The sequence below is a fragment of the Brachionichthys hirsutus genome, chromosome 21 (assembly GCF_040956055.1).
Source record: "Brachionichthys hirsutus isolate HB-005 chromosome 21, CSIRO-AGI_Bhir_v1, whole genome shotgun sequence".
Classification (NCBI taxonomy): domain Eukaryota; kingdom Metazoa; phylum Chordata; class Actinopteri; order Lophiiformes; family Brachionichthyidae; genus Brachionichthys; species Brachionichthys hirsutus.
The window spans coordinates 5,524,416-5,549,479 of NC_090917.1; the positions used below are offsets into that span (position 1 = coordinate 5,524,416).

At 45.3% G+C, this 25,064-nt stretch overlaps 3 protein-coding genes across 3 annotated transcripts; 1 reads left to right on the plus strand and 2 right to left on the minus strand.

Moving 5' to 3' along the window:
• Positions 1 to 119: 119 nt before the first annotated feature.
• Positions 120 to 16,663, minus strand: ift140 (intraflagellar transport 140 homolog (Chlamydomonas)). The gene is made up of 29 exons (XM_068754600.1): positions 16,502 to 16,663; positions 16,181 to 16,402; positions 15,901 to 16,022; positions 15,686 to 15,816; positions 15,143 to 15,318; positions 14,933 to 15,024; positions 14,747 to 14,853; positions 14,457 to 14,599; positions 14,155 to 14,358; positions 13,987 to 14,059; positions 13,768 to 13,859; positions 13,483 to 13,610; positions 13,269 to 13,386; positions 13,062 to 13,183; positions 12,858 to 12,993; positions 12,639 to 12,770; positions 11,875 to 12,119; positions 3,662 to 3,839; positions 3,166 to 3,356; positions 2,988 to 3,083; positions 2,736 to 2,868; positions 2,386 to 2,529; positions 2,052 to 2,180; positions 1,706 to 1,888; positions 1,412 to 1,615; positions 1,074 to 1,286; positions 665 to 831; positions 439 to 580; positions 120 to 308 (listed from the first exon to the last, which is right to left on the minus strand). Exons 1-29 carry the CDS (start codon positions 16,646 to 16,648, stop codon positions 120 to 122), a joined length of 4,359 nt encoding a protein of 1,452 aa, XP_068610701.1. The 5' UTR covers positions 16,649 to 16,663.
• tmem204 (transmembrane protein 204) lies at positions 5,387 to 10,892 on the plus strand. Its single transcript, XM_068754644.1, is given in 4 exon segments — positions 5,387 to 5,636; positions 5,638 to 5,717; positions 6,190 to 6,345; positions 9,532 to 10,892. Coding segments are annotated over 4 exon segments (678 nt in total). The 5' UTR covers positions 5,387 to 5,439; the 3' UTR covers positions 9,777 to 10,892.
• Positions 16,664 to 18,138: 1,475 nt separating the features above from the next.
• Positions 18,139 to 23,569, minus strand: telo2 (TEL2, telomere maintenance 2, homolog (S. cerevisiae)). Its single transcript, XM_068754563.1, has 20 exons — positions 23,229 to 23,569; positions 22,868 to 23,145; positions 22,684 to 22,752; positions 22,183 to 22,330; positions 21,998 to 22,100; positions 21,851 to 21,916; positions 21,625 to 21,766; positions 21,387 to 21,523; positions 21,213 to 21,298; positions 20,908 to 21,003; positions 20,749 to 20,837; positions 20,567 to 20,658; positions 20,336 to 20,452; positions 20,165 to 20,236; positions 19,903 to 20,073; positions 19,723 to 19,814; positions 19,532 to 19,631; positions 19,253 to 19,317; positions 19,057 to 19,172; positions 18,139 to 18,245 (listed from the first exon to the last, which is right to left on the minus strand). Exons 1-20 carry the CDS (start codon positions 23,567 to 23,569, stop codon positions 18,139 to 18,141), a joined length of 2,487 nt encoding a protein of 828 aa, XP_068610664.1.
• Positions 23,570 to 25,064: the final 1,495 nt, after the last annotated feature.

Genomic DNA, 25,064 nt, shown 5'->3' on the forward strand with positions numbered 1-25,064 from the left:
CATTCTGGAAGTACAGACACTTCACGCATCTGAAAATGCAGATTCTTACAAACAGGATTAAACAACCCAAAACACAAAAATATGTTATAGTGTTCAACAAAATTGCAACTGAGCTTTCTTTAAGATATATTTAAGTCCTCCTCGACTTCATCCTCTGCCTTGACGCTGTGCTTGTGATCTCTGCCGTCTTCCACAGAGGGGGGTAAACCCACCTCTTTCTGTAATGCCTGCAGGCTGGCTGGGCTGATGTAATAGCGAGCGCTCTGCGAGGGCAGACGGCTTTGGAGCTCCTCCAGTTTACGATAGGCCTGGAAAAGAGCGGCGGAAAGCGCATCATGAGATAGAGCAACAAATCTGGAGATATTAAGCTCTAAATAAGATAATCAACACTTTCTTTGAGAGGATTTGGCTAAGAGAAAGCGTGAAAACAATAGTCACCGCTTGGAAGTTGCCATGCTGACAGTGGTGGTCCACTAGGACACTAAATACATCTCCAATCCTGACAGCAGGGTCCAGCTCAGGCTCCTCCAGCAAGGCCTCATACACCCGCAGCGCCTCGCCAGCGTCCTCCTCGTGCAACCTGCGGACACGAACGAACACGCAAGACTCAGTGTCTGCGTGTCTCAGCGAAATGCAAGTGAGAACGAGCGTGCTCCATGCTCACTTCTGTGCATGGACAAACTTCTTGATCAGAGTGATTTTGCGCTGCAGTTCAGCCATTTTTGCTTTCTGTTCCTCAGCCGAGGGGTCCTTTGCCTTCGCGAGACACTTGGAAGCTTCAGTCAAAGCATCGAGGGCCTTTTCATAATTCTGGTAATCGTCAGTCTCCACCTTCACAACAGCAGGAGGACAACCTTATTCACAGATCCTGTATTAGTATCTATTGAAGTCGCAAAAAATCGAAATAGATCTCACAGTAAGCAGAATTTTTGGCATTTCATAAATTAGATTTTTTTTTATATATGTTAATATCCTTCCTGCAGATTTCTTGTTTGTTAACACCACTTTGTTGCTCACTCTGAATCTCTGACATGATGAAACGGACCGATCTCAGGTCGGCTGTGTGGCTGTACCTGAGCACAGGCTTCGTAGAAGCCAGCCAGCAGGTCCGGCGCCCTGCCTTTGGTGTAGAAACCAATAATTGTCTTCAGGATCTCTGGATCCTTCTGCCAGTCCAGAGACTGGAGGTAGTTGGCGGCCATGATAAAAAGCTCCTTCTGACGAGAAATATTGGCGAAGAATACGATCTTCTCTGTGTCTCCGGACTTGAGGAGCGCCTTCATGGCCTGTTCAAAAGAGTTCAATCAAAACGCATAGAAGTTTCATACAGTTGTACATTTTTGGATGCCTTTTGCACGCTGTTGTATTTGCATGTCGACATCAGACATTGTGTTTCAGTGTGCAGCATCACCTTGGACTTGTTGCCTGCGTGGGTGTATTTCTTTGTGGCCAGGTGGTAATTGCCCTGCCGCATGCAGCAGTCAGCTATCCTCTCCAGCAGCTCCTTCCGGGCCTCTTCGGGCAAGTCCTTTGACTCAGTCACAGTCATTCTCTCCGCCAGCTCCTCCGTGATGGTCAGGTTCTGGGTCACGCACAACTCCAGGGCTTGGTGGTGCTTTGTTCATGTGCACACGGAAGCGTAAGGACACGCGTAAGTACGCACGTGCGGTCTGATTATGTATTGGCGTGTGTCACAAACACGTACCTTCTTGGCTGCTACCAGGAGGTCCATTGCCTTGTCGTAGTGGGAATGTGTGATGAAGAAGTCCGAACAGCGTGCCAGGAGGCCCGGGTCAGAGTTCTCGTTCAGATCCTCCGCCATCGACTGAAGCTCAGAGAACTGTTGGGTGGCGAAGGCCAGCTCCAGAGCTCTGGATACGTAACCAGCCTGCAGCGGAGAAGCACAACTGAAGCATACTGGTGACAGAAGTCACCCAAAAGCAAAGCTCAGTTTGAATCATGTGGTACAATGCCGCCCCCTTGTGGCATGATGCGGAATGCACCAACAGAATGTGACTTCGTGATTCAGACGGGGTCATTTTGTGAGGGACCTTGTGATAGAGTGAAACAGCCGTGGCCATGTGGGTGCCTTTTTCCTCAAAGTAGCAGGCGGCCTCCATCATGTCCTCTGGGTTACTGAGCAGAGCCAGCTTCATCAGCTGGTCGTCCAGACCGTACTCCTGTATGGACAGAGCACACACACACACACGCGCTTCAATGAAAGTCTACTCACAGCCATAACGATCAATGAACATACTTTTGTCTTCATGAGTCAGGTTGTAATGAAAATGTTCTGCCAACGAATATTAAGATGAATAAACAGATCCCCTTGGGTATTGACAGAACTGTCCTACGGATGGGAAGAACGCAGGAGAGCAACTTTACCTTACAGAGTCGTATGGCGTTGTTGTAAGCCTGGGCTCGGGTGTAGAAATGGACGGCCTGCTTGATGTCGTCGTGGCCCTCGTAGTGCCTGGCTAAATGGTATGAGGCGGCCCGGTCCCCAGTGCCATTGGCGATCTCAGAGGCCTTTGCATAATGAACAAATAAATAGATTAAAACTCACAGTATCAATATACGGATTGTATGTTTTTATTTCTGTAACACACGGCTGTAACGTCAACAATGACGGATATGGAAGGCTGTCGTTCTTTTAAAGCTATTTCCATCCGGATTGAGATGCATTAACAGAATAACACCGAGATAATGTTATATTAAAAATGGATTATGGTCACCTCCTGAATGTTGTTCATGTAGCAGTGGACTCGAACCAGGGAGAGGTAGTCCTGGGCACGTTTGTAGAAGCGCAGTGCTGAATCCATGTCTGATTGGCTCTCCAGGTACTGGGCCCACCACTTAAAGATGTTCCTTTACGGGTGCAATGGCAGGAATGTAACGTTAACTGTAACTAACAGCGTGAACTCAGAGGGAGAATCGTGCGATGTCCTCTTCAGGTGAGGAAGTATTCCAGCCGAGGAGAAACTCACTTGTCTTTCATATTTTCAACGTAGATCTCTAAAGACGACGTGTCATCCTGCAGCATCCGGGGCACCTCGACCCTGTGTGTGTCTGACTTCTCATAACTGGAACAAAATGGGTCACAATCACACCACAGTCATTTTACTCACACACACACACACACTTGAAATGACAACAGACTCTTACTATGTGAGGGCACGTGTCTTGTCGCCCATCGACTCGAGGTACTTGGCATAATTGTAGTAGGTGGTGCGCAGGTGGATGCGATCGTGCTTCTGTGCTGTGTCCAAGGCTTGCAGCCATTGGCCAGAAGCCTGGTAGAAGTTGTTCAGCAGGTCGTGGCGTTGGCAGCTCTTGTACAGTTTTTCAGCATCTTCCTGAAAGAAGACAGGAAAAGAGGATGCAAAGGTAAAAGCCATTACTTACACATAAAAGAGAGGATAGAATATGGCTACAACATGCCAGAATAAGATTTCAGGGGTATTTGTGAAGAATGACATTCATGTGAATATTTCCTTAAACGGGTCTTCCGGGTGCGTAAGTATTTAAATAGCTTAGTTTCTAATGTGTCTTTTTTTTTTTATGAAAGCAAAAAAAAACTTTCATAGACTGCAATGCAAAGCGGGAGGTGTCTGTAAAGAAACATTTCTACATGGTCTTTAAGGTGAGAACATATTTTTACCAGCTTGCCGAGCTGAATGGCCAACACGGCCACTCGGGCTTCTGGCTCCGGCTCAGACTCCGCCTCCCTCAGCGCTTTTGCTGCCCTGGCATTTCCCATATTCCCAAGGCACACACGTGCCACGTCCAGCCGGCGAGTTTTCACACACATCTGGGCCATGTTTTCCCAGACTGCTTTACTGCATAGAGAAGACAAATAAATGGCCTGTTTGCAAAGGTGATATGTACATGATATGAAAACAGCGTTTTCTGAGGTTTGCATTTGAGAACATCACGAAAAGGCTGAATATGTGAAAACCTGCAGCTTTCCAGCACTGTAGTATTATTTCAGCATTTATCACGATCGAATGTCTCCCATACAAGCACTGCTATAGTGTAACCATGTAAGGGTACGTGCAGCAATGGCTCAAACGATAAGCCTTGCCTTTCTATTTCTATCCTTTTTTTCTGCCTCGTCTTGCTGACGTAAATCAGTCCCTCTGCCCCCTTTTTGCTCCAAATGAAAGATTCCACAGCCATCTGGTCTCTATTTTCTTACACCCCCCTCTCCCGTCTTGCTTTGGCTGATACAGATGTGGGTTGCTTATTAAAGTTAGGCAACAGGAAATACCCCAAATATTGAAGGGGCCCTGCAATAAAGAGAAGGAATGGAGGCCAAGTGGAGAAAAAAAAGTAAGACACGAGCGCACAAAATCATGCTCTTCTTCGTCACAGAAAACCAAGCCTGAAATGGAAAAAATAGACCTATGAGTTCACAGGGCGGCAAGATCTGGAACGCCCGAAAAGGAAAGACAAGAGAAGGAACAAGTCTACATTTGGCCCCTCTTCCCATCCTCTTTTCCTCTCAGGAAATGCATCCTGTTACTGGCCGACGGCGGCGGCCAATATGTTTGTTGCACACGAGAGAGAGGACTTTAGAGAACGCCTCCTGGGCTCCAGACAAAAGAGTACACAATCAGTGACGTCTAAGAGGAGTCTTTAGGACATTCCCTCGCACAAACGCACGCAGACACACACATGCATTCAAAGTGAACATGAAGGAGGGGCGCTGTCTGTTTAAAGCTGGCTCCAACTGCAAACTGAAGTGTTGGATCATGAGGATCAGCTACTGCCCCCGCATTCTAACTCTGACCTGAAGGACTCGGAAAGAATCAGTGAGCTAGGGAGAGAGGGGGAGGACAGAGAGAACCGAAAGGAGGTGGGTTAAAGCAACAACAACTTCTTGTTCAAAGCGGGTAGTGGATGCTTCTTCTCGCCGAGAGACAACGACAGGAAGCTTCCAGCAGTGGCCGATTCAGCTCAGCGCAACACTGTCCTGGGACTCCATGCTTCCTTACATCCCTGCTCATCGGAAGGAATCGTGAGGTGGAGGAAAGAAAAGAGAAGAGAAGAAAATCTACACAGATGCACACAAAGTGCAATACGCAAAGCCTTGAGGGAAGATAAGGAAAGCAAGCAGCAAGACCCCGGGAGTCAAGAGTCAAGCTGCAGCCACCTGGAGCGAGTGGAATGGACCAAGGTGCCGCCTGGATTCATCTCTCCGTGCCCAAAGTGCTGTCAGAGGAGGAGGGCTGAAGAGTCTGCGGCCATGACAGCCGACTCCTGAATGAGGATGAATGGAGATGTTCTTTAGCTAAGCCTCAAGACAAGCCTCTTGACAATTCCACCTCTGTGTGAGCTGGGACAGCACTACCTAACAGCTGGGGGGGGGGGGGCGGGGGGGGGAGAAGGAGAACCGGGGGGTGAGAGGGGGGAGAGGCCGTGGGAATCAGGCGACACATGGCCGTGAAGCGGCTAGTGGCGGCGGCGGTGGCGGTAGCCCTGCTGTCCCTCGTATTAAATAATATTGCAGCGTTCACCCCGAGCTGGGTCCTGCAGGCTCTGGAGGACGGACGCAAGCGGAGCGTTGGACTGTGGAGGATGTGCCCCAGCGGTGGGGAAAGGAACCGCTATGATCCGCAGGCTGGGAAAAAGGGCGGCCAGACAGAGGCCGTGTGAAAGCCTCCAGTGGGGCTCTGAGAAGGCAGGATACCAAGAATCCCGCAGCACCGTGAAATGTGAGTTTTATATGGTGGGACGAAAAGAAATGTCTTTTCTTAAAAAAAAACCGAGACAACATGTTGACTGATCTTTGAAATGTATAAGATGAACCTGCTTGTGATTGAGTTCCACGCCTTCGTTTGAGGCGTAATACATGGTAGCCAATCAATGATCCATTTTAGGCAATTATGCATCTTAATGAGACCGTTTCTGTAACGTCTTCAGGTGGAATCGGGATTCATTTACGTAATGAAGCGCCATTGAAAAGTGTTCATTCAAAACAAAGCGGCCAGTCTTTCTGATCATAACGGCCACGCTAAAGCTGAATAATATTAAACTTTAAGTTTAAGAGCCTTTAAGTTCCGAGGCGCACTAAAATCACTGAAATGCGTTGTTAGTTCATGCTCGAAATATTTAAGATTGATTTTGACTTTGCACATTTAAGATCAGTGCAGGCCGATGACGCAGCTCTTCTTCTGCCCCCTCAAGTGCAGTTTGACATGATGCGGGCGTGCAACCTGATAGCAACAGTGGCCCTGACTACCGGACAGCTGATCTTCCTCCTGGGCCTGATGGGGCTGCCCTTTATCACGCAGGAATCCCAGTGGTGGGAGGAAGCCATTGCTGCACTCTTCCAGCTAGCCAGTGAGTATTTATTTGTATCAGCAAAACAGAAGACAGAGATATGGACCTTTTAGATTAAAATGTCAAGCCCCCCCCCCCCCCCCCCCCCAGCCCTTCACCACATCCATCCGTATTACTAGCCTCCAGGTAGGACCTGATGGCCTGTCCCAGTGCGCCTGCTGTGGGAGTGTGTTGCACGCAGTGGTGGCATCGCTGGTGTCACTGTAGCCGAGCTGCATAAGGGGGGGGGGGGCTGCTCCAGTTCTAAATTTAGTCCCCCGTCCAGAAATCATGGGCCAGAGCACCAGCAAGCGACTGTCGGGCGCCAGGATATCCCTGCTCAGGACGAGGAAATGTCTGTGACTACCTGTTATGCAAACTCCCGAGCTACAGAAGGGAAAAGGGGGGGGGGGGGGGGGGGGGGGGACGACGACGACGGACGGAAAAGACAGCTTCAACAGGGATAGTGTGTTAGTGCGTGCACTCGCAGGCAAGATTTTGTGCGCGCTCGCTTGCGTCTGTGTTGTGATTATGTGTTTGGTAGAGAAATGTCCAGCGAGAGACAACCATAGGAAGCGACGGTAGGGTGGGGGGGGGGGGGGGGGGTCGTCTTTAGATAAGCTGGCCCTGGTTTTATGTCTGGCGTTTGGAAAATCCAAGAGCAGCATCAGAGAGGAGGGATTTATCCGAAGGCCTTGGTGAAGGCCGGACCGACCCACACTGTAATATTATTGCTACTAGAAACATTCCATGAGAAATAGTCATGCGTGACCGGTTACATATTTCAGTTCTAAAATTAGCCGCCAGCTAACCGGAGATTTGCTTGAAATCTCTCTGCGGAAAAAAAAAAAAGTCACATCCCAGCACGACCCGTAGGTTGTGTCCGTAAAACAACGAGACTCTGGGAATCCTGAGCGCCACAACCTGCAGACGACTGAGGAGGAAGTTTTAGGATTTGAGCTGTTCTCTGGTAGATTCAGGTGTCAACTTTAGCTCTAATGGGAGAGATGAGAGTTTCCGTGATGCTCCGAGGTCTTCCCGAGGTGGAGTCTATCCCAGCAGGCGTTCGGTGGAAGGCGGGGGCCGCGCCCTGAACAATCGGAGTCCAATCACAAACTCGATGAAGTTTTCATCAACAGATAAGGCTTTCAAGGAAACAGCAGTTTCATATAGACTCCGAAAAGGTTTTTTCTAGAAAAGATAAAAAAGACTGAAATAAAACGGTGCAAAAAGAACCGTATTCTAGCAAATGGGCACTCGTGTGTGTAAAACAAGTTGCACAGGGCTTCAGCGTTGATCAATCCATTCATGCCCCCCCCCCCCCCCCCCCTCACCCCCAGTGAATCAGCAAATGACCGCTCAGCATTAAATGAATGGAGATATTTTTACCCGTCCACCTCATTTCTCAGGAATGTTTTCATTTCCAGACATGCCAGAATGCTTAGTTAGTATAACACACTGAGGAATAACAATATCCAGTTCCATTCAGTGATATCTCATCAGTGGAGGCTGAAGGCATGAGATCGGACATTTGATGCCTGGAGACAACTTTAGAAAGTACTTTCTACGTGGAAACGTCTCCATACTCGAAACGTTCCAAGTGCAGCTAATGTTCCTCTGACATTTGGAAACTCATTCCTCATTTATAGCATCACATTGACATTTTTAAAGTCTTAATTACCGCCTTGAACCTTAATTTCAGACTAAAAGAGGATCAAATGACTTATTGACTCTTCACTGGCGGCCTCTCGGTTTTAGAATTATATTGTATATTGTGTTGCTAACTTTTATGTCTCTGCAGGTTTTGTTGTTTTGTTTGAAAATGTGTTTATTAAGGATTGAAATCCTCTTGCATTCATCCATAATGACACAGTTTCACTTTGTAATTCTGCTATATAATGGTTGAACTGCACATCCTGCAGGTGCGGGTGTTTTGAAACGTGCAATAATAAAATACATTTATTGTAGATTTATCATCATTATTACTTTCTCACTTTGTTTGAACTTGAAGAATTGCATCTGTGGGCTTTCTGCCAGAAGATTTAACTCAAAATATTCCGAGTCACAAGGAAGTTCGGCTTGTCACTCAATCGATAGCGTGTCCTCTAATAAGCCAAGACATTCCGAATGAGAGAGAAAGCAAAACATGAAAATTACTTCCCAATACATGGCCTTAGCTTGCGCAAAAGCGGCTTCTAGATTAGGCTTGTTTGGATTTTCAGTGACAGATCATGTCAAATGTCTCACAAATATATTAAACTGGAAGCTTTGGGCGTGGAGGAGAGGGAAGGAAGGAAGGATCAAAAGAGGAAGAGGGGGAAGGAAGTATGATTGATAAGTTTGTGCCAAAAGAGAGGTTCACACAACCCATTCTGGAACCTGGGATGGAGATGATTCATTTTCTTGGGGAAGGAGCCAGACAGGTTAAACATGAACAAAGCGAGTAACACAGTTCTTATACATACACATGCTAATAAACACGCAATGATACGCGGAGCCAATTATCCACATCCTCACTTATAACAATGACAGTTATTTATTTCCCTGTGGAAGTAGAGAAATAAATATAAATTAAGTCACTGACTGCTTCAGGAAACTGACTGATTCATATCCAAAAGCAGCAACGTCCATATTTCCAGTGATTATTTTCGGGTCCTAATATTTATATCACCTTTGAAGGGGTAAGTTCTGAACCACATTGTCGGCTCCAGACAGCACTTGAATGCGTTAAATGACGGATCAACTAAAAAGATATTACAGATATATATAGAAACGATCAACGAGAGCAACTCCAATGACAAAGAATGAGAAAAGCGCTGTGCCATATTTTTAAACTCTTCGGACCTTTGATCGAAACGCCACAGAAATTCTTTCTTGAAGGAAATGCGTTTCCAAATTCAGAGAGCTCCTGCTAAACCGCGGAAAAAAAACTAGGTTGCGTAGATGTCTGAGCATGAGGGATTTTATAAAGCCTCACAAACAACATAAATAAGTGCATATTTGGAATAGATAGTAAAACACATATGAAGCATAATCAAAGAGAAGACATTCTTCTTCAGATCCGGTTTCTCCTTCTGCAAAAGATTGCCTCCTGAAGAAAGGCGCCTTTCTGGGACGAGTTATAAACCTGCTTAGCCTACTGAAATGTGTAGAAATAAATGAGAGAGGCTGTGTTCAGTGACTTTTCCTCTCTGTGCTCCTGTGAAGGTTTCGTGCTGATGATTGGACTGGTGACCTTCTACAGGATCGGGCCTTACACACACTTCTCCTACTCCTGCTACTTGGACATAGCAGCTTGTCTGCTGGCCACGTTAGCCGCGGCCATGCTCATCTGGAACATTCTGCATCGCCGCGACGACTGCCTCCCACCTCGGGTGATTATCATCAGTCCTTCGCTGGCATCGCCTTTCCACCCGCGCCTTGACAATGACTATGTGGAGTCGCCTTGTTGAGCCGTGTGACTTCAGGAAAACCCGCTGAAGGATAGACTACGCTCGCAGGATGGCAACCATAAATAAATGCTCTTTCAGTGAGGAGCCTCCAACGTGACTCTCAGGAGAGGAGGGCATTCCTTCAGCTCAACAAAAGCTGGGCGAGCATAAAGCAACAAACGTAAAACGATATTTTTTGACTTCTACAACAGACAGTGACGATATTTCAACTATTTTGCCCTCTAGGTCATAAAAGTTACAGTTTTAACTATTTTTGTATAAAGCAGTTCTACATTTAAAACATATTCAACACTTTATGATGGCTCATTTATTCATGCTGGGGTGAGCTGATTGGCTGTTAGCTAAATATGCGATTTGGACGAAGAAGAAAATTCTGCATGAGAAAAGGTCAAGCTGGAACTTGAATATTTTGTTATGCGTGCACGACTAAACGCCCTCCCGCATTTTTATAAATTGAATATTTTGAGAGACTTTGAAATACCGGAATTACCTCATTTGTCTTCATTCACTTAAAGCTTATTAATAATTCTATTAATATATAAATATTAATTATATATGTTGCAAGGTAAGTACCGAGAGATGAATTAACAAAGTCAAAGCATGGAAGGCAGGCGAAACTTTTACATTTCAAAAAAGGCCAAATTTTGGATTACAGTGACCATATTATAGTTCTGCAGGCTATTTGTGGGTCTCCCACACTGTCAAACATAGGGGCACGTTGAAATAATAATATATCACATGAAATCAATAAATCTATTGGGAAATATTCAAACCCAGAGATGGCTGCACTGCCTGCTGATTTGCTGTCCAACACTACGCCTAACAAACGGACGAAATGGAACATGGAACACATTTTGTGTTTCCGTGAAGATAAGCATACAAATGAATAAAAAGAAGTTTTGCTTGTAGGTGACGATGGTACGAGTCTCTTTGATAGGATCCCACCTATGAAAGAAAAGTGTTTTTTTGTGTCTGATGGAAAGGTGGAATTTTGCTTTCATTATAAATGCAGTGGCAAAAAACAAAACAAGGAACTGAATGAGAGGATGCAGCTCAGTCTGGACTGGACTAACATGTTCCAACCTGTACCCGATGTCCTCCATCTGAGGACACCTGATCTGGATAACCTGAATTACTACATTCAGAAATAAACATACGCTCTTATAAGACCTCTAATACGATGACATCTATATTACCAGACAGTCTCTGACTTATTCATGACAGCTTTTGTCAATTTAAGCATCTTTATCAAAGAGACAAGTCCCCGTGGATAAAGGTCACTGCGGCAGGAAATGGGCAGGAATATACGGGAATCAAACACAATGCAGCAACGGTAAAAATAGCCATCAATAAAGAACTCGCTAAGTCTGTCATCACGTCTATTAAATCCTTTGGCATATCCGGCCTGTGGGATACGCTCCTTTCCCATTTGAGCCTGCGACATCACAAGCCGAATGCTGACTATGCGCTCTGAATCACGTATTCTGCTAAAGAAAATATCAGCTCTTTGATGAAATGTCATCACACACACACACACACACACACTCGCAGCGTTTTAGTGAACTGATTCAATACTACAGCCTAAGGCCACCTAATGTGTTAGTGTAAGTCAGTGTGTTTCTAGAAGTGCATCCCCTCAGTCAGGACACGCCCTCACACTAACTCGTACACACGCTGAAAAGTTCCTTCCCTCAGCACAAACACAGAAACTGCCTTTAATTGTGTCCTGTGTTCACCATTTATTTCATGCACTAGCCCAAACATTGCGCTGCGTTAGATCTAATTTGATTGGAGCGTCATGCACTTCTCCAGAGATGGCTGAGCTTAGCGTTCTATTTATAAATGCAGCTTCTTCTTTTTTTGACGACAAATGCAATCGCGTCATTTTTCTTTTTTATTGATTCTGTTTATTGATTTGAAATAAGTGAAATAATAAAAAATGGACAACGTTTTAACCTTGACCACCAGTCAGGCTTAAAGACATCACATCAAAGTTACGCGTCTATCCCTTCATGTCGACCTCAACGGTCAGAAGTGTCGAGCAACTAGTATCCCCGTGGTCTTTAACTAAAGCCCCAGTTCACACGACTTGCCTCACCTCTTGATGAACTTGATAGACTTGAAGGCTTCGTCCATATCGCCAATGGTCAGGTAGAAGCTGAAGTTGAGCATGGCATCGCGGGTGGCCTTCTCGCAGGCCTCCAGGCCCACAAAGTCTCTGAGCACTCGCCTGGACACCATATGGGGGAATTTGGAGGCCGATCCATTTGCTGGATCTTTCTGGTTTGGAAGTGCTGACGCTGCGGCGGAAATCTCCGGTAGGCCTGGATCTTTCTCTCCGGGCTGAGGAGGACAGGTCCAATCAGGGATACATGAAATGAATAAACGATGTGAGGCATGAACATTCTCAGAAAAGCACTTTTAAATTGATAAATCCCCGGGGGGGGGGGTACATGGGATTTGGGGCATGGATTCAGCAATCGAGGTGGAAGGGAACAAGCCACAGCGTATTGGGAGCTACTTTATTTTTATTTTTGGGATGCACTTATGCTGCTGATACTTTTTTCTATTAATAAGAGCACAATCTGTCCACGATCACAGCTCAAAATACAGAAGCTTCCTGAAGGGACTGCAGGGGACAGATACTTACTTCTGGTCGAAAGATACCACCCCTCCGAAATAATAGCTGGGGGCGTGTAAGATCAAACGCGCGTGAGAATAGTAATGGGTGTGAACAGATAAACACAAGGATGATGCTTAAGAAAATTCATGAATTCAAACAGCATGCCTTCATCTTTCCAGACATTATGACCCCCCCCACACACACACACACATATAAGCAGGAGTGTTCCCCATCCTCACCTTGCAGCTAAAATAATAGTAGGGCACATCAAGAGCAAGCAGTGCTTGCAGGCCTGGAGGCCGAGGGAAGCAGTCCTGCAGGAGGAGCCCGTGCTCCTGTGTGCAGAAGAGTGTCACCACCGATGCATCCATCTGAAGAAGAGGAGGGCAAACACAACATCAAACTACCTTCACCCAGAGCGGTACCGGACTGCCTCGGCGTTAAGGAGCGGACGTTACCGTCTCAAAGTGACTAGCTGAGGAGGATTCGGCGCCGATCGGCACCGTCTCACAAGCAAAAAGGCGAGGTTCGCTCTCATCCCAGAAGTGAGAGACCGGACAGCGGCCGCAAAGCTCCGTCGTCTGAAACTGCTGCCTGAAACACGGAGCAACGTGATGTAGGAAGAAACGTCTTACACACTGTGAAAAGCCGACGCGAGCTACCTTTCACTTTCTTCTGACCGCGAGGCGCCGCTGGACGGTCGGCCGGTGAAGAAGTCAAAGTGGGTCACAGTGTCCATCTCTATGTCATAAAAGTACACTTTGTGATCAGGGCGTCCATTAACCTGAGAGGAAGAGGAAGATACGCTTTCATCAAGCGTCTACTGCTTTGGACAACGGCGAGGGTGACTGACGTGACCGTCCTTTCACCTGAGAGACCAGGATGCTGACTTGGTTGCCGTTGGCGTTACATTTGACTGACCGCAGGGCTCCCATACTGGAAATGTGATCAGCCAGGTTCTTGGCATTGCAGTGAGCTTTGGCCTCCCTATAAAGACAACGTTGTAGAAAAAGACACTTTCAACACAGGTATTCCCAATCAAATCTGGCATTCTGTCTGGGATCTTCCACATGGCCACTGTACCTTCGGGACAGGTCATAAACTCGAATGTGCTCCGTGTCTGTGCCGACCACAAGGTAGGACTGGCAGACGCTGATTAGCACAGGGTTCCCTTCTGCCTTGGAGAAGGTCAGCAGTTGCTTCACGGTTCCCTAAAGAGAAACAAAAAGATGTTCTAATAAAATAAACGTAGCCTTTCTTGCGCCAATTTAAAATAAACTCTAAATCAGCGACATAAGCAGCTTCACATTTTGTAATGCTAAGTTCTTAAAAGGAACACTCGGTGGGTTCCACAGTGGGACAACTGACCTGTGGCGTGTAAATCTGGACTCGGCTGGGTTCCACAGCGTAGAGGTTCTTGTCGTGCATGGCTACGACGTGAGAGTCGCATGGGAACGATCCTGGGATATCATAAAGAGGGAGGTGAAGAAAGAAGGAAGATAGAAACGGAAGTTTAAAAATGAAGGCTGGACTGAAAGTCAGGGGGAAACAGTGCAAAGATCTCTCTCTGTTACTTAAATATCGTACCTGCATTGTGAAGAACTGTCCCTGAACGTTCATACACAGCCACCTGCTTGCCACTCCAGACGGCCACTACATCCTGTGGGATTGACGCCATGCATCCCAGTTTCATTTTTTTTTTTTTATATATCTGTCTGCATGGCCCTGATAGATAGAGATCAATGCCACACTCACCTTGGTAACGCACACCCCCTTGATATGCATGTCAGACTGCAGAGCAAGGTGCACTCCGGTGTCGAACTGATTGACGCTGAGCTGGGTCGGGCCGAGCTGCACGGTTGCCACCTGCTGGCTGTAGTGAGCCGACATCACGTGCTCGCTCAGGATCACCACCGTGTTGGAATTATTCGCTGCCAGCAGATTCAAGCTAGACCCCCACTGAAAGTATAGGTGAGTGAACATTCCCAGAAAAACACTATATATATATATATATGTGTGTGTTGGGTTTGTAGTAGATAAATGCTAATTCATAGTACCTGAAGCTGAATGATATTCCCCTCTATTTCTGCAGGTGTTTGAAGCTTCCACTGGACTTGAGGATCACTTCTGCAGCTACCCGCCTGCACCCCCATCCGCCACATTGCAATGCGTCCATGGCTCGTACCCGCTGCCAAAATGTCTGAGGAGGCCACAACATCATACAAAAGCAAATGAGGCCTCTTGCCGTTTGATGTAAGTCTGCACACCGGGGGGGGGGGGGGGGGGGGGGGCATGAAGAACAATACTTTATGTTGTTTACAGTAAAGGGGAAAAACAATTCATTTACCTTTTGCAGGACAGTACGACACACAGTTCATCACCTCTCCTTTCTCAAACCCCAGATTCTCATCAAGAGGTAAAATAAAGTTGTCATCTCGCTCCAGGTCCCAGAGCCTAAATGAGAGAATCAGATATTCAGACGGAGACGGATACAAGTTCAGAAGCAGAACATTCTGCAAGCGTGCAACTTTACCTGATAACGTGTTCCCCAGTTGCCGTGATGAGGAAGCCAATATTTGTCCAAACGATGTCGACATTCTGTCCAATCTTGGTGCTCAACTTAACCTGTTATAACAAGCAAAAAATATGAAATAACATTGCAATATCGAATGAATGTGATTCTAGTGGAACCTTCACAGCACCAGTACAAACACAAACACCCTTCAGATCTTCAGAAGCGTACCGTCATAAACTCCTGGGCTTCGCCAGCGGGTCCGAGGGTGTACTGAGACAACATCAGGCTCTCTGTGATCACAACAAGCGCTTCTCTTTTCTCAAGGTAGAACAATTTCTTGACTGCACCCTCCACGCCGAGAAGCGTGTTTGTCTTGCAATTCTCATCCACGCCATGCACCTTACCTATACACATGATACATAATTAACATTAAAAGATAACAAATGGAAGATATACACGCAGTATTTCCTCTCAGAATATTGTAATCACATCATTTTTGTTTTCAAATATTTACATTTATGGGAAAAGTCTGGTTCAGGATTGTCTAAAAAGGAGCGTTTAGTCCAAATTTAAGTCTGGGTGAAGTCGCATGTAATAAATCTGTCGGATTCTCTCTTACGTTTAGAGTATTCGATTATTTTTGTGGAGATTGTGACAAAGTTGAAGATTGTAAACATCTTTAGTTGCTCAACAAATGGCTTAAGGAGAGGCAACGTGGTACAAACGACAGCGTTAAATACATAACAACATAACAAAAAGACTAAATGATACCATCTGCAGTGCTGACATAGAACGCAAGCCCTTCCTGTGGGCCAATCTTGAGCGGTGTTCCTTTCCAGCTGAACTTGTCCAGAGCTTTTTCATCTCCGCTCACTGACGCCCGGGCTAGCATCGCGACATCGCTGTTAAGATAATATTAAAATGATATGCATCAGAACAGGGACAGCATCCAAATGATCCATGTTGTCAATAAAGCGTTTACTTACTCCCCAGGGGAAGGCGGTCTGAAGATGCAGCAAGTTATCGCTTTGTTGTATTCGTGCTTCACAAGATGGTTTCCTTGAAGTCTTCCCCGAGCATCTACCTTCCATGCTGCGAGCACTCCAGTCTGCCAAAGCGTAATTACCCTGCATTTATGTACGGTTCGATCGCCCTGCTAGAGTTTGTCCCAAATATAACGTGGAGGTAACGGAACCTCGGTCGGAGCGGACCGAGTTTATGTTAATTGTTTGTGCGATGTGCGACGAGTCTTTGCGAGCCTCCCACCTGATCACCGGTTACCAAGCGGCTGCCAGAGCTACTCCACTCCAGCACCGTGACGCCCGCTGCGTGTGCGCCTGGCAGGACGGTTTGATCCCCAGATGGGTGGGTGAGCAGCGCCACCTCGCCGGTCTCCCAGCCCAGGGCCAACACCGGCTTTGTGGGATGCCAACGCAGCACCGTGGGCCGGTGAGGACGTTCTAAATGGCAGCTGTCAACATGCTGTCCCTGGATGGACAGAGATGATGATGATGATGACGACGATGACGTCACATATAATGGACATTGATGAATGTCAGAGGTCACTGTTCACATGCATGTGCTTACCTGCTGCAGGTAAATGTCCACATTTCCTCCAGTGCTGGCGCTGCTTGAGGACACGGCCAGCAGAGGAAGAGCCGAGTGCCAGGTCAAATGCGTGGGCACGCCGGTGCTTTCAGGGGCCTCAACGCGGTGATCGAAATACACCGCCATGTCCCCAGAGTTCCTCTCTGGAAAAGAAAGTACACACACAGGATATGAGTGACGAGGAACTTCAATTGTGTCGTGCAGGGTTATCCCGTCTCGTGTTGTTTGAGTTTCCCCGTTTGTGTAGATTCATTCAGCCAAGTCATGGCAATCCGAATCAGCGGCATCGGGAACTTTCCATCAGAAAACGATCTGATTGCGATCTTCGAGGGTTGTCTGTCTCCTTTTCGTGGTGTGAATTCTAAAACATACCTTCAAAGGGCAGCCAAGAACACTCAATGCACCATTTCACCAAATAAATGGCGTTTAGTGACGTAACCGGTGCTCTCCTGGGTGGCGTTACACAACGCACTTTGACTAAGCTTCAGATTCACCATGTTATCACTTTACATTGTCGTTTTTTTAGCCAGTAGCGTGGCCAAGCTAGCTTTAGCTGCTAACACTGGCTAAGCTAGATAAGCTAGCTAAAAGTAAGCCTTCACGGCTATCGTTCGACACAGCACAATGAAGCTAAAAGTTTTATTTGATGATGAACAACCTCGCGGTTTCTTTTTCCTTCCAGTCAGTGCCGATATCGTTGTTTTTTTTATCTAAAAACCCAAAACATCGACCGTACCTGCCAATGCTGTTTGTAGCTTCCCGTGTGATCAAAGAGCGTCCGTCGCCATGACAACCACTGAAGGCGGAGAAATTACGAAGAACAAACAACATTTGAACATTGACCATTATTAAATTGTTCATGTCATGTTGATTTTGTACACGCATTCATGAGAACACAAAAACAAAAAAACGCCATAGCATTATCAGATTAGCTTTTTGGAAACCTTTCCGACTCTCAACCTGACTTGAATGCATTTATCCTTGTTTATGCATTATATTTTGTTTCAAGGTCATTACACAAGAAAATTATAAACACAAGCACATTTAAAAATGTCTCATTGTTCCAAACGTACAAGAAGAACATTTGCACTGCAAGAGGAAGTACTGGCAGTATTTCCATTATTTGAAAATGTGCGCATGTTGGTGAATATTCACAGGATGTCCTTTGCAAACAAACAACCAAAGTACAGAGGGATGTGCCAGGAAAGAGGTTAGGGAGGATATCCTCATAACAAGCTTTTTATTGATGGACAAAAACGGTATCCTATTGTCTGGTCAATCAATATTTTATCTGGTTCATATATTATACAGGTTATGTTCTTCTAAACAAGTTCTGGTGTCTGTGTGTGTGTGTGTTTATGTGCAATAATGAAAATGTGCAGAGAGACAATTACAATAATAACAAGATGTTATTTCTTGTGGCTGGCTGTGTGTCCAGGATAAGAATTAGCCAGTCGAAGATTAAAAAAGAAAAAAAAAAAACTTGTTCGTCAGACAAAAGGTTTGATGATCATTTCCATCCGCCTCGGTCAAGTGTCCAGGTTCAGTGATGGCCAGGCACAGGACTCATTCAGTGTCAGAGTCTATGTTTGAGCCCGTAAACTTGACTCCAGGCCTCACGTTTGCTGATCTTGTAGCCGTTTCTTCAGGCTCTTATCCAGCAGTACCAAACTCTGGACAGCCAGACTACGGCAATCAGCATCAGGGTCGCCTTCAGCTACATCTGTGGATATAAAAGAAACGTTTTTGTTTTTTTTACCTGTTTTACTATTGACTACAACGGACAGGAAGAAAGCCCAACTTCTCATTATAATTACTCCAGTAAAATTATTTCTAATAATCCTAGCATTTTATCTGCACAAATAACATGCATGTGAGAAAATTGTCTCCGTCGAACAACGTCATTCAGCTCAGTTTCACTCACTGAATGCAAAACTGGATTTATCCTCAAAGGGTTTAAGAAACCTTCAACTGTTGATGCACCAATCATGTCATGGATGGTCACTGCAGTACAGGACATCCTGGTTCCTCAGCTACTTCCCAGAAATGCACGTGTGCACTATACTTTGATTGTGTGTCACTGAGGGGACCTTCCTGCCAGAATTAAACAGGTGCAGCCTCAGAACTTTGTGCATTTAGAAGAATCACTTGTTTTAGAGTAAATCTATTATTAGGCGCATCTAAGCAATGTAGGAAGAGTGGTAATAGTTGTGTAAAAACTACTGCAAGTACATTTGAAATAAATGAAATACATTTCCTGATAGTTGGGTATATCGGATTGTAGTTTGAACGGGGAAGATACACATCTAAAGGAATGGGAAACATGGAGGAGTTTTATTTGTTCTGTTATTCATCGTATATTATTCATTCATGTCGTTTATTATTTATGTTACTACTGTTCATACTCTGCTGGAGATGTGGCTGTGGCAGTGGCTGTGTAATAGCACAGCTGAAACAAAGTGTCTGCTGGCCATGCCCCTCATAAGATTTCGGATGAATCTGAAAATGGTATTTATCAGCAATGTCTACTCTACCTGCCAGCCAGGTTCTGGTCTCAAACAGCTGATCACCGAGGTCCACCAGCAGGTTCGGAGCGCTGACGCTCAGGAAAACAGCGCAAACAGCAAAGAGGACACCCCGTCTCACCATCCTTTAAACGTTGCAGATAACAGCTCGGTATAAATTATTACAGTCATTTCACTCATTTTTTTTACAACGCAGTATACTTACTGGTCAACATGGTAGCGCACCGCCCACACAAAGTCCAATAAAGCGAAGCCCATCTGTGCAGCAACCTGCAAAAATAAGTCATGAAGTTCTCACTGAGGCAGAACTTCCACTAAAATTAAACTACAAGTGCTTGGGTTTATTTCTTTAAACTATGTCAGCATCTATTCTTTGTTACAGTAATTTCAATCAACGCACTTTACTAACATTTGTAAAAAAAAACACACAAAAAACACACATTATCATGAGAGCACACTAGTATGGACAGATGGATAAATCTACCGGTGCATTGACTGCCAGATGCATGAAGAGGCCCAAGGTGTGGATCAGCCTGCCAAGTACCAAATGGTCACTGCCCAACAGGTCAAAGGTCACCTGAGGTCTAGCGATAAGGAATATACCACAGATTTAGTATACACTGTTTGTACTGTAAAATATACCGCTTTAAAATTTGCACTGACGAACCAACTTACTTGTCATAATTCCTGAGCAGAGGGAAAAAGAAGTGTCCGGCGACCGGGGCGTAACGGTTCGGAGTTGCCTTGGCAGGAGGTTGTGTGGTAACCTGAAACACGGAAAAATGACTGAAGATCTACGCTGAGATACCAAAAAAAGTATATATATATATATATATTTTAGCCTTGTGTAACAACCTTCCTGAAGCGTTTTGTCTTGCTTTGAATCCGCATCTCTACTTCTTGCCGCCAGTGAACAGGGCTGTCGCCGGTGTAAGGAGTCAAATCAGTTCTGGCAGGAAGACCCAGAGACGGATCTCTGGCTTCAGCGATTGGCTTGGAGAGTTCTTGAGCCGCTGCAGCAAGGACCTGATGCCCCAAAACAAGAACAGCTTGCATGGCTACAACAATAAAAGTGATACAATTAAGTCACTAAATGCATTCCATGAATCTTTTTCACCTCCAAAATATCGAGCCGCTGGCGAAGGCTATAGTTCAAGGAGTAGAACTCCGTGGTCAAATACTGCGTCACCTACGAGGAGGAGAAAAGGGCAAAGTTAAAGAAGCAGAAACTTTGGACGTAATCATCATGAAGTTTGACGTGTAAAGGAAACGGAGGCGAAGATCATACAGGGATAGAATCAGTGACTGTGAGTGCCACCATGGCCGCCTGTCTGAGACCCAGGAAGCCTTTAATGCTGTATTTATCCTCCGTGTGAAGAAGCACTTTGGCGAGCTGGACACTAATCTGAGTGAGACATAAAAACAGTGATCGGTAACAGAATCCTGTGCAACAACGGCGAGGTGAGGACGAAAGCAATCGGCTCTAAATGAAATGCCTCTTGTGTCGAGTTTGTCGCACCTCTTTGGTTGCAAACGCATTCTTCCTCACCAAATCCCCAGCGACTTGCAAACTGAGCTCGACACGCGCCGGGTCCTCAGAGGACATGAGAGCTGGATGGGTTGACGGATAAGAGATTAGTTTTAAAGCCGTCAACAGAATATTTACGTAAAGGCAGACATTGAATAGACCGGTACGCGTACTTTCCAGACAGTCTCGCAGGTAGCGGGGCGGAGAGCTTTTGCCGAGTTCTTGGTCACCAGACATATCATACGGAGTGAGCTCATCGTCACTGTAGAGACAGCAGAGTGCATCGAATCCCACAAATGTTACAGCGACTGAACGGAACAACTAATGGTTACCTGTCCAGGTCTGAATCTGGCCCCGAGGCGTTTGGAGACGTTTCCTTCTGACGAGACGGAGTCACGTCGATGGACTCTCTGATCTCAGAGTCAACTCTGTGAATCATAGGAATTATCTGATGCGACATCATTGCTTACAAATATAGAGTCGGATTTTTGTCCCAGTGTAAAAGAGCTATTGGAACAAAATAACACTAAAATTGTAGCGCGTGGTAATTCATAATGGAGAGATCGTTTGTGGAAATCCTCCACGACTATCAGACACTGTTTCATGACCTTGATTAACATTTAGGGACATGCGGTACCTATTTTCAGGCTCAGCTTCAGGTTCCTCACTAGAGCTGGGAGTCATCAGGGAAAGCAGCTCTTGGGTTTCGTCATCGTGGTCATACTATAACTCAGCAAACGTTATAGGACAACGTTACTCCGGATTATCTTCTTCGGTGGAGGCTGACAAGGCAACTGCACAATGAGTGTACCTCAAATTTGAGCTGAGTCCCACTGATGTCCATGCGGGCGCTCAGGCACTCTCCTACAACCATGCCCAGACGCCTGATACGCAGCACACTGCTGTCCAGGTGGCTCTGCATCCCACCCAGCATACACTGAAGTAAGTCTGAGCAGAGAAGTGACGAGAACTTCTTTTCTTATCCGTTCTACAATACATTCTGTGTGTTTCACTCAGTGTGTTTGAGAAGCACATTACGATTGTCGTACCTGAGCGCAGCTCCAGCAGCTCAGCGTCTTTCAGCAGACTTACGCTCAGCAGCAAGGCCTTGCTGACATACAGCTGCTGCTCTAGAGGTGTGTGTTTCACGGCGCTCGGGTTGGCCCAGGTCTGGGACACAGACCGGAGCACCTGAGAACACGCACAAAAACAGACGTGACAGAACCGTCACGGCATTTCACGCCGTTTGGTTGATGGGCATCCTCCTCTACGCACCTGAACGAGAAGCGGCCTTCGCTCCTTTTCTGCAAGATAGCCCAGGATAATTCTCAGGACGCGAGTCTGGAAACAAAACAAATGCTCTGTAAGATTTATTTATTTTTAAATACACTTAGGGTTTAGTGTCAGGCTGCAAGTCTTTACCTCGTACTTGTACTGGAGCAACAGCATTTTATGAGTGATGAGAAACTGGGCTTTTTTATTTGTTAAGACGAGATTCCCGGTGATCCTGCCAAAGGCATCAGGCCTGAAAAGCAAGTCGAGAAACTAGTGTCATCAAAGGCAGAGTAAAAAAGCGTAACTGCACTAAAACGTTAACTGTTGTTTACCCGCTGACGGCCTGAAGCAGCCCAGTGAGCACACTCTCCACCCAGCGCTGGGGCACATCCTCCAGGAGCTTCCAGCAGACCCTTCGCCATACCATGTCTGACCGTGTGTGGGCAGACAGCCGAGGAGCCATCACTGCCATCACAAGCTCTGAAGATGGAAAACAGGGATTCCGTTTAAGAGATTCAGCACAGACACCGTGACAATCCATATATTTTATTTATCTTTTTCTAGAGTGAACTCAAAATAATTTCATAGCGCACAAAGTACCGTAATATTAAGTTAGGTTCAACTTTATTATCTACTCGAAACTAAAGACACTAAATATAAACAATAGAACTAAATAAAGCAACATAGTTTTAATTTATAGCAAGCGGTATATAAAATCATGAATGCTAAAGGATTTGGGCTGTCAGAGATAATGAATGGTTTGAAATGTATTCCTTAAATCAAATCAAATCCAGCCGTGTGAATGTGATGCATTTAAATGTGCTTTAACTCACCACTGTGGCCCTGGATACACACTTTTCCAAGTGTCTGAGCCACAAAGGTCAAGCTGCAGTCTGTGCCATCTGATAAACATGTGAGAGCAGGTCAAATGACAGGATGAGAAAGATTTTCATATATATAAAAAAAAAAAATTGACTTAAAATGCAGACTGTTGTTAATGGAAATGTGTATCCCTACCTTTAAGCGCTTGGCAGGTACGCTCCAGGACGGCAACCATCTCCGTGGCGACTAGCGGGTAGTACTGCTGAGGGCTGAAAAGCGGTTTGTTGCTTAGCTGTAGCTTGTTGGCAGTGATGTCTGGCAGCGCCACAATACGTCCCAGCAGAGTCTCTCTGAGCAGCGGGGAATCAGAGGGTCCCACCTTCAGGCAGTGGGACCACAGGAGCTCAGCAAGCCGACCCCCCCGAAGGAACCTTTCAATGAGTCCCACCAAGTGGCTTAGATTCGTGCTCGCTCTGAAATGCAGGGACAAACAGCGGAAGAGATGAACAAACGGAATTATGAACACAGCTTTCACACCCTTTCAAACACCGCCCACCTGAGCGCTCCCACTCCCTCCATCAGCACCAGCAGCGCCTGCTCCGGAGGGCCGTCGAGGAACAAGCGGTCCCACAGCGCCGTGCGCTCGGCCACCGTGAGACCGTGGAACCAATCAGACCGGATATTGCTTATAAGGAACTGAAGGGTACGGGTAAAGTGAGTTCTCCTGAACTCAGCCCGTGCTGCCGAACTGGTTCGACTTTCTGGTCTTTCGTCCAAGTAGGAGTTGAGTGTTTGAAGAGCGGGGACAATATCTTTGTTGCCTGCGGACGCAGAGAGGGTGCGAAAGCACTGGGCCACTGCCAGGCGAACCTCGCCGTGTGGAACAAGGGCCTCCATCTTTGAAATGGTGTCTATCTGCTAAACAGAAACAGTGCAGATGCATTTCACACAGATAGAACAGAACCGCTTCTATTCATGCATGAAGGTGTTCTTTATGAACATAAAACAGCCGGCCCCTCAAAATAAAGTCTGTCTTAACTTGCACCCACTTGGTGCTCATGAAGGGAATCTATACTTCCATGTTTTCTTTATTAACCTTCATTAATTCATCTAAATATACACTTCCTGGATGTACAGCTTCCACTGATGCTAAGGACGATGGAGTAAACTGGGTTTAGAGGTTTACTCACCCTTATTCTCGGAGGTAGCGATCACTGAGCTCCAGTTACATCGAGTCAGTAGGTGTTAGCTTAAAACGTTAGCCGGTCAACATTGGTACGAAAAAATGCATTTTTTTCTTAACACAGCAACATGAAGTTTTATGCCGACTACTGGTATAATTTATAATCATTATGAAATCCGAATATTTGCCTTTTTTAAAGTGAAACTGGCCGTTCCTTCTATCTGTTCACGTTTTGAAAAATCAGGCGCTGTCTTTCTTTGCTCGCTTTCACTGTGCTCCGTCAAAATACCTCCGTGTTGAGCAAGAGGCGGGGGGGAGGGTTCCGGGTACAAACCGACCGGTGTAGCGCTTGTCTTTACCATATTCAGTAACGTGTTTAATGTAATCGGTCTTTAACTGATTGTACATCGGTCAATATTAAATTTTATTTTTGCTAATTAATTTGGTATTTATTCCGTTTAAGTATTGCGAACGTCATGTGCAAAAAAGTAATACCGATCAACTCATTATGTGAACATTTCTAGATGATTGATTATTGCATTTGAATGATTATAACACTGCTAGGTAAGCAATGGTCATCATGATCAGACACACTTAATGGATCTTAAATTCTAACGTGAACATAAAGGGCAACACAGAAATATAACTTACAAATATACTTACATAATCGAAATATAAATATTTAAGTTAAAACACATTTTTCTTGTTAATATAGAAATTATATTACAGTATTTAAAATAATGTTTGCAAAAAAGGAAAATTAATCTCATGTCATGATTGGTGTCTCAATCTCTGAATTCATTGTATTTGTGTTATCAATAATTTTTAACGCACTGTGAATTTCAAGTACATTAAAAAGTTTTGAATTCTGGTTCAGAATCTAAACGTGATGGACCAACTCAACTCCCATATTGTCAGTGATTCTGAATTACGTCTACATATAATCTTAGCAAATTATGTGACAAATCATTAACTTTAAAAAAAACAAAGAGCATAAAGGAAAATAATTTAAAAGCCATGTAAAACCCATTCAATGCTGAATCACAGTTCAGTTGTTTACTTAAAAAATGGTTAACTAAAATAAAATAAAAATGAGACAACCAAACAAGTTCATTTATTATAATTTATTTTTCTAGTCTTTCACGTCTTACCTTCAACTTTTTAAAAATCTTTTTACAATGACTGAAATTATATTTCTCCAGTAACAAT

Bases quoted from the DNA above. Each gene is read 5' to 3' on its own strand.
- ift140 (XM_068754600.1), bottom strand. From the start codon at position 16,648: ATGGCGGTGTATTTCGATCACCGCGTTGAGGCCCCTGAAAGCACCGGC. The intron at 12,120-12,638 runs GTGAGGATGGGG...TGTCCTCCTCAG, and splicing joins ACTATTATTTTAGCTGCAAG to CCCGGAGAGAAAGATCCAGG. The intron at 309-438 runs GTGACTATTGTT...GCTCTTTTCCAG, and splicing joins AGCATGGCAACTTCCAAGCG to GCCTATCGTAAACTGGAGGA.
- telo2 (XM_068754563.1), bottom strand. From the start codon at position 23,569: ATGGAGGCCCTTGTTCCACACGGCGAGGTTCGCCTGGCAGTGGCCCAG. The intron at 19,815-19,902 runs GTTGTTACACAA...TCCGTGTTTCAG, and splicing joins AGACAAAACGCTTCAGGAAG to GTTACCACACAACCTCCTGC. The intron at 19,318-19,531 runs GTAGATTTATCC...TTATTTTTGCAG, and splicing joins ATCTGGCAGTCAATGCACCG to GTTGCTGCACAGATGGGCTT.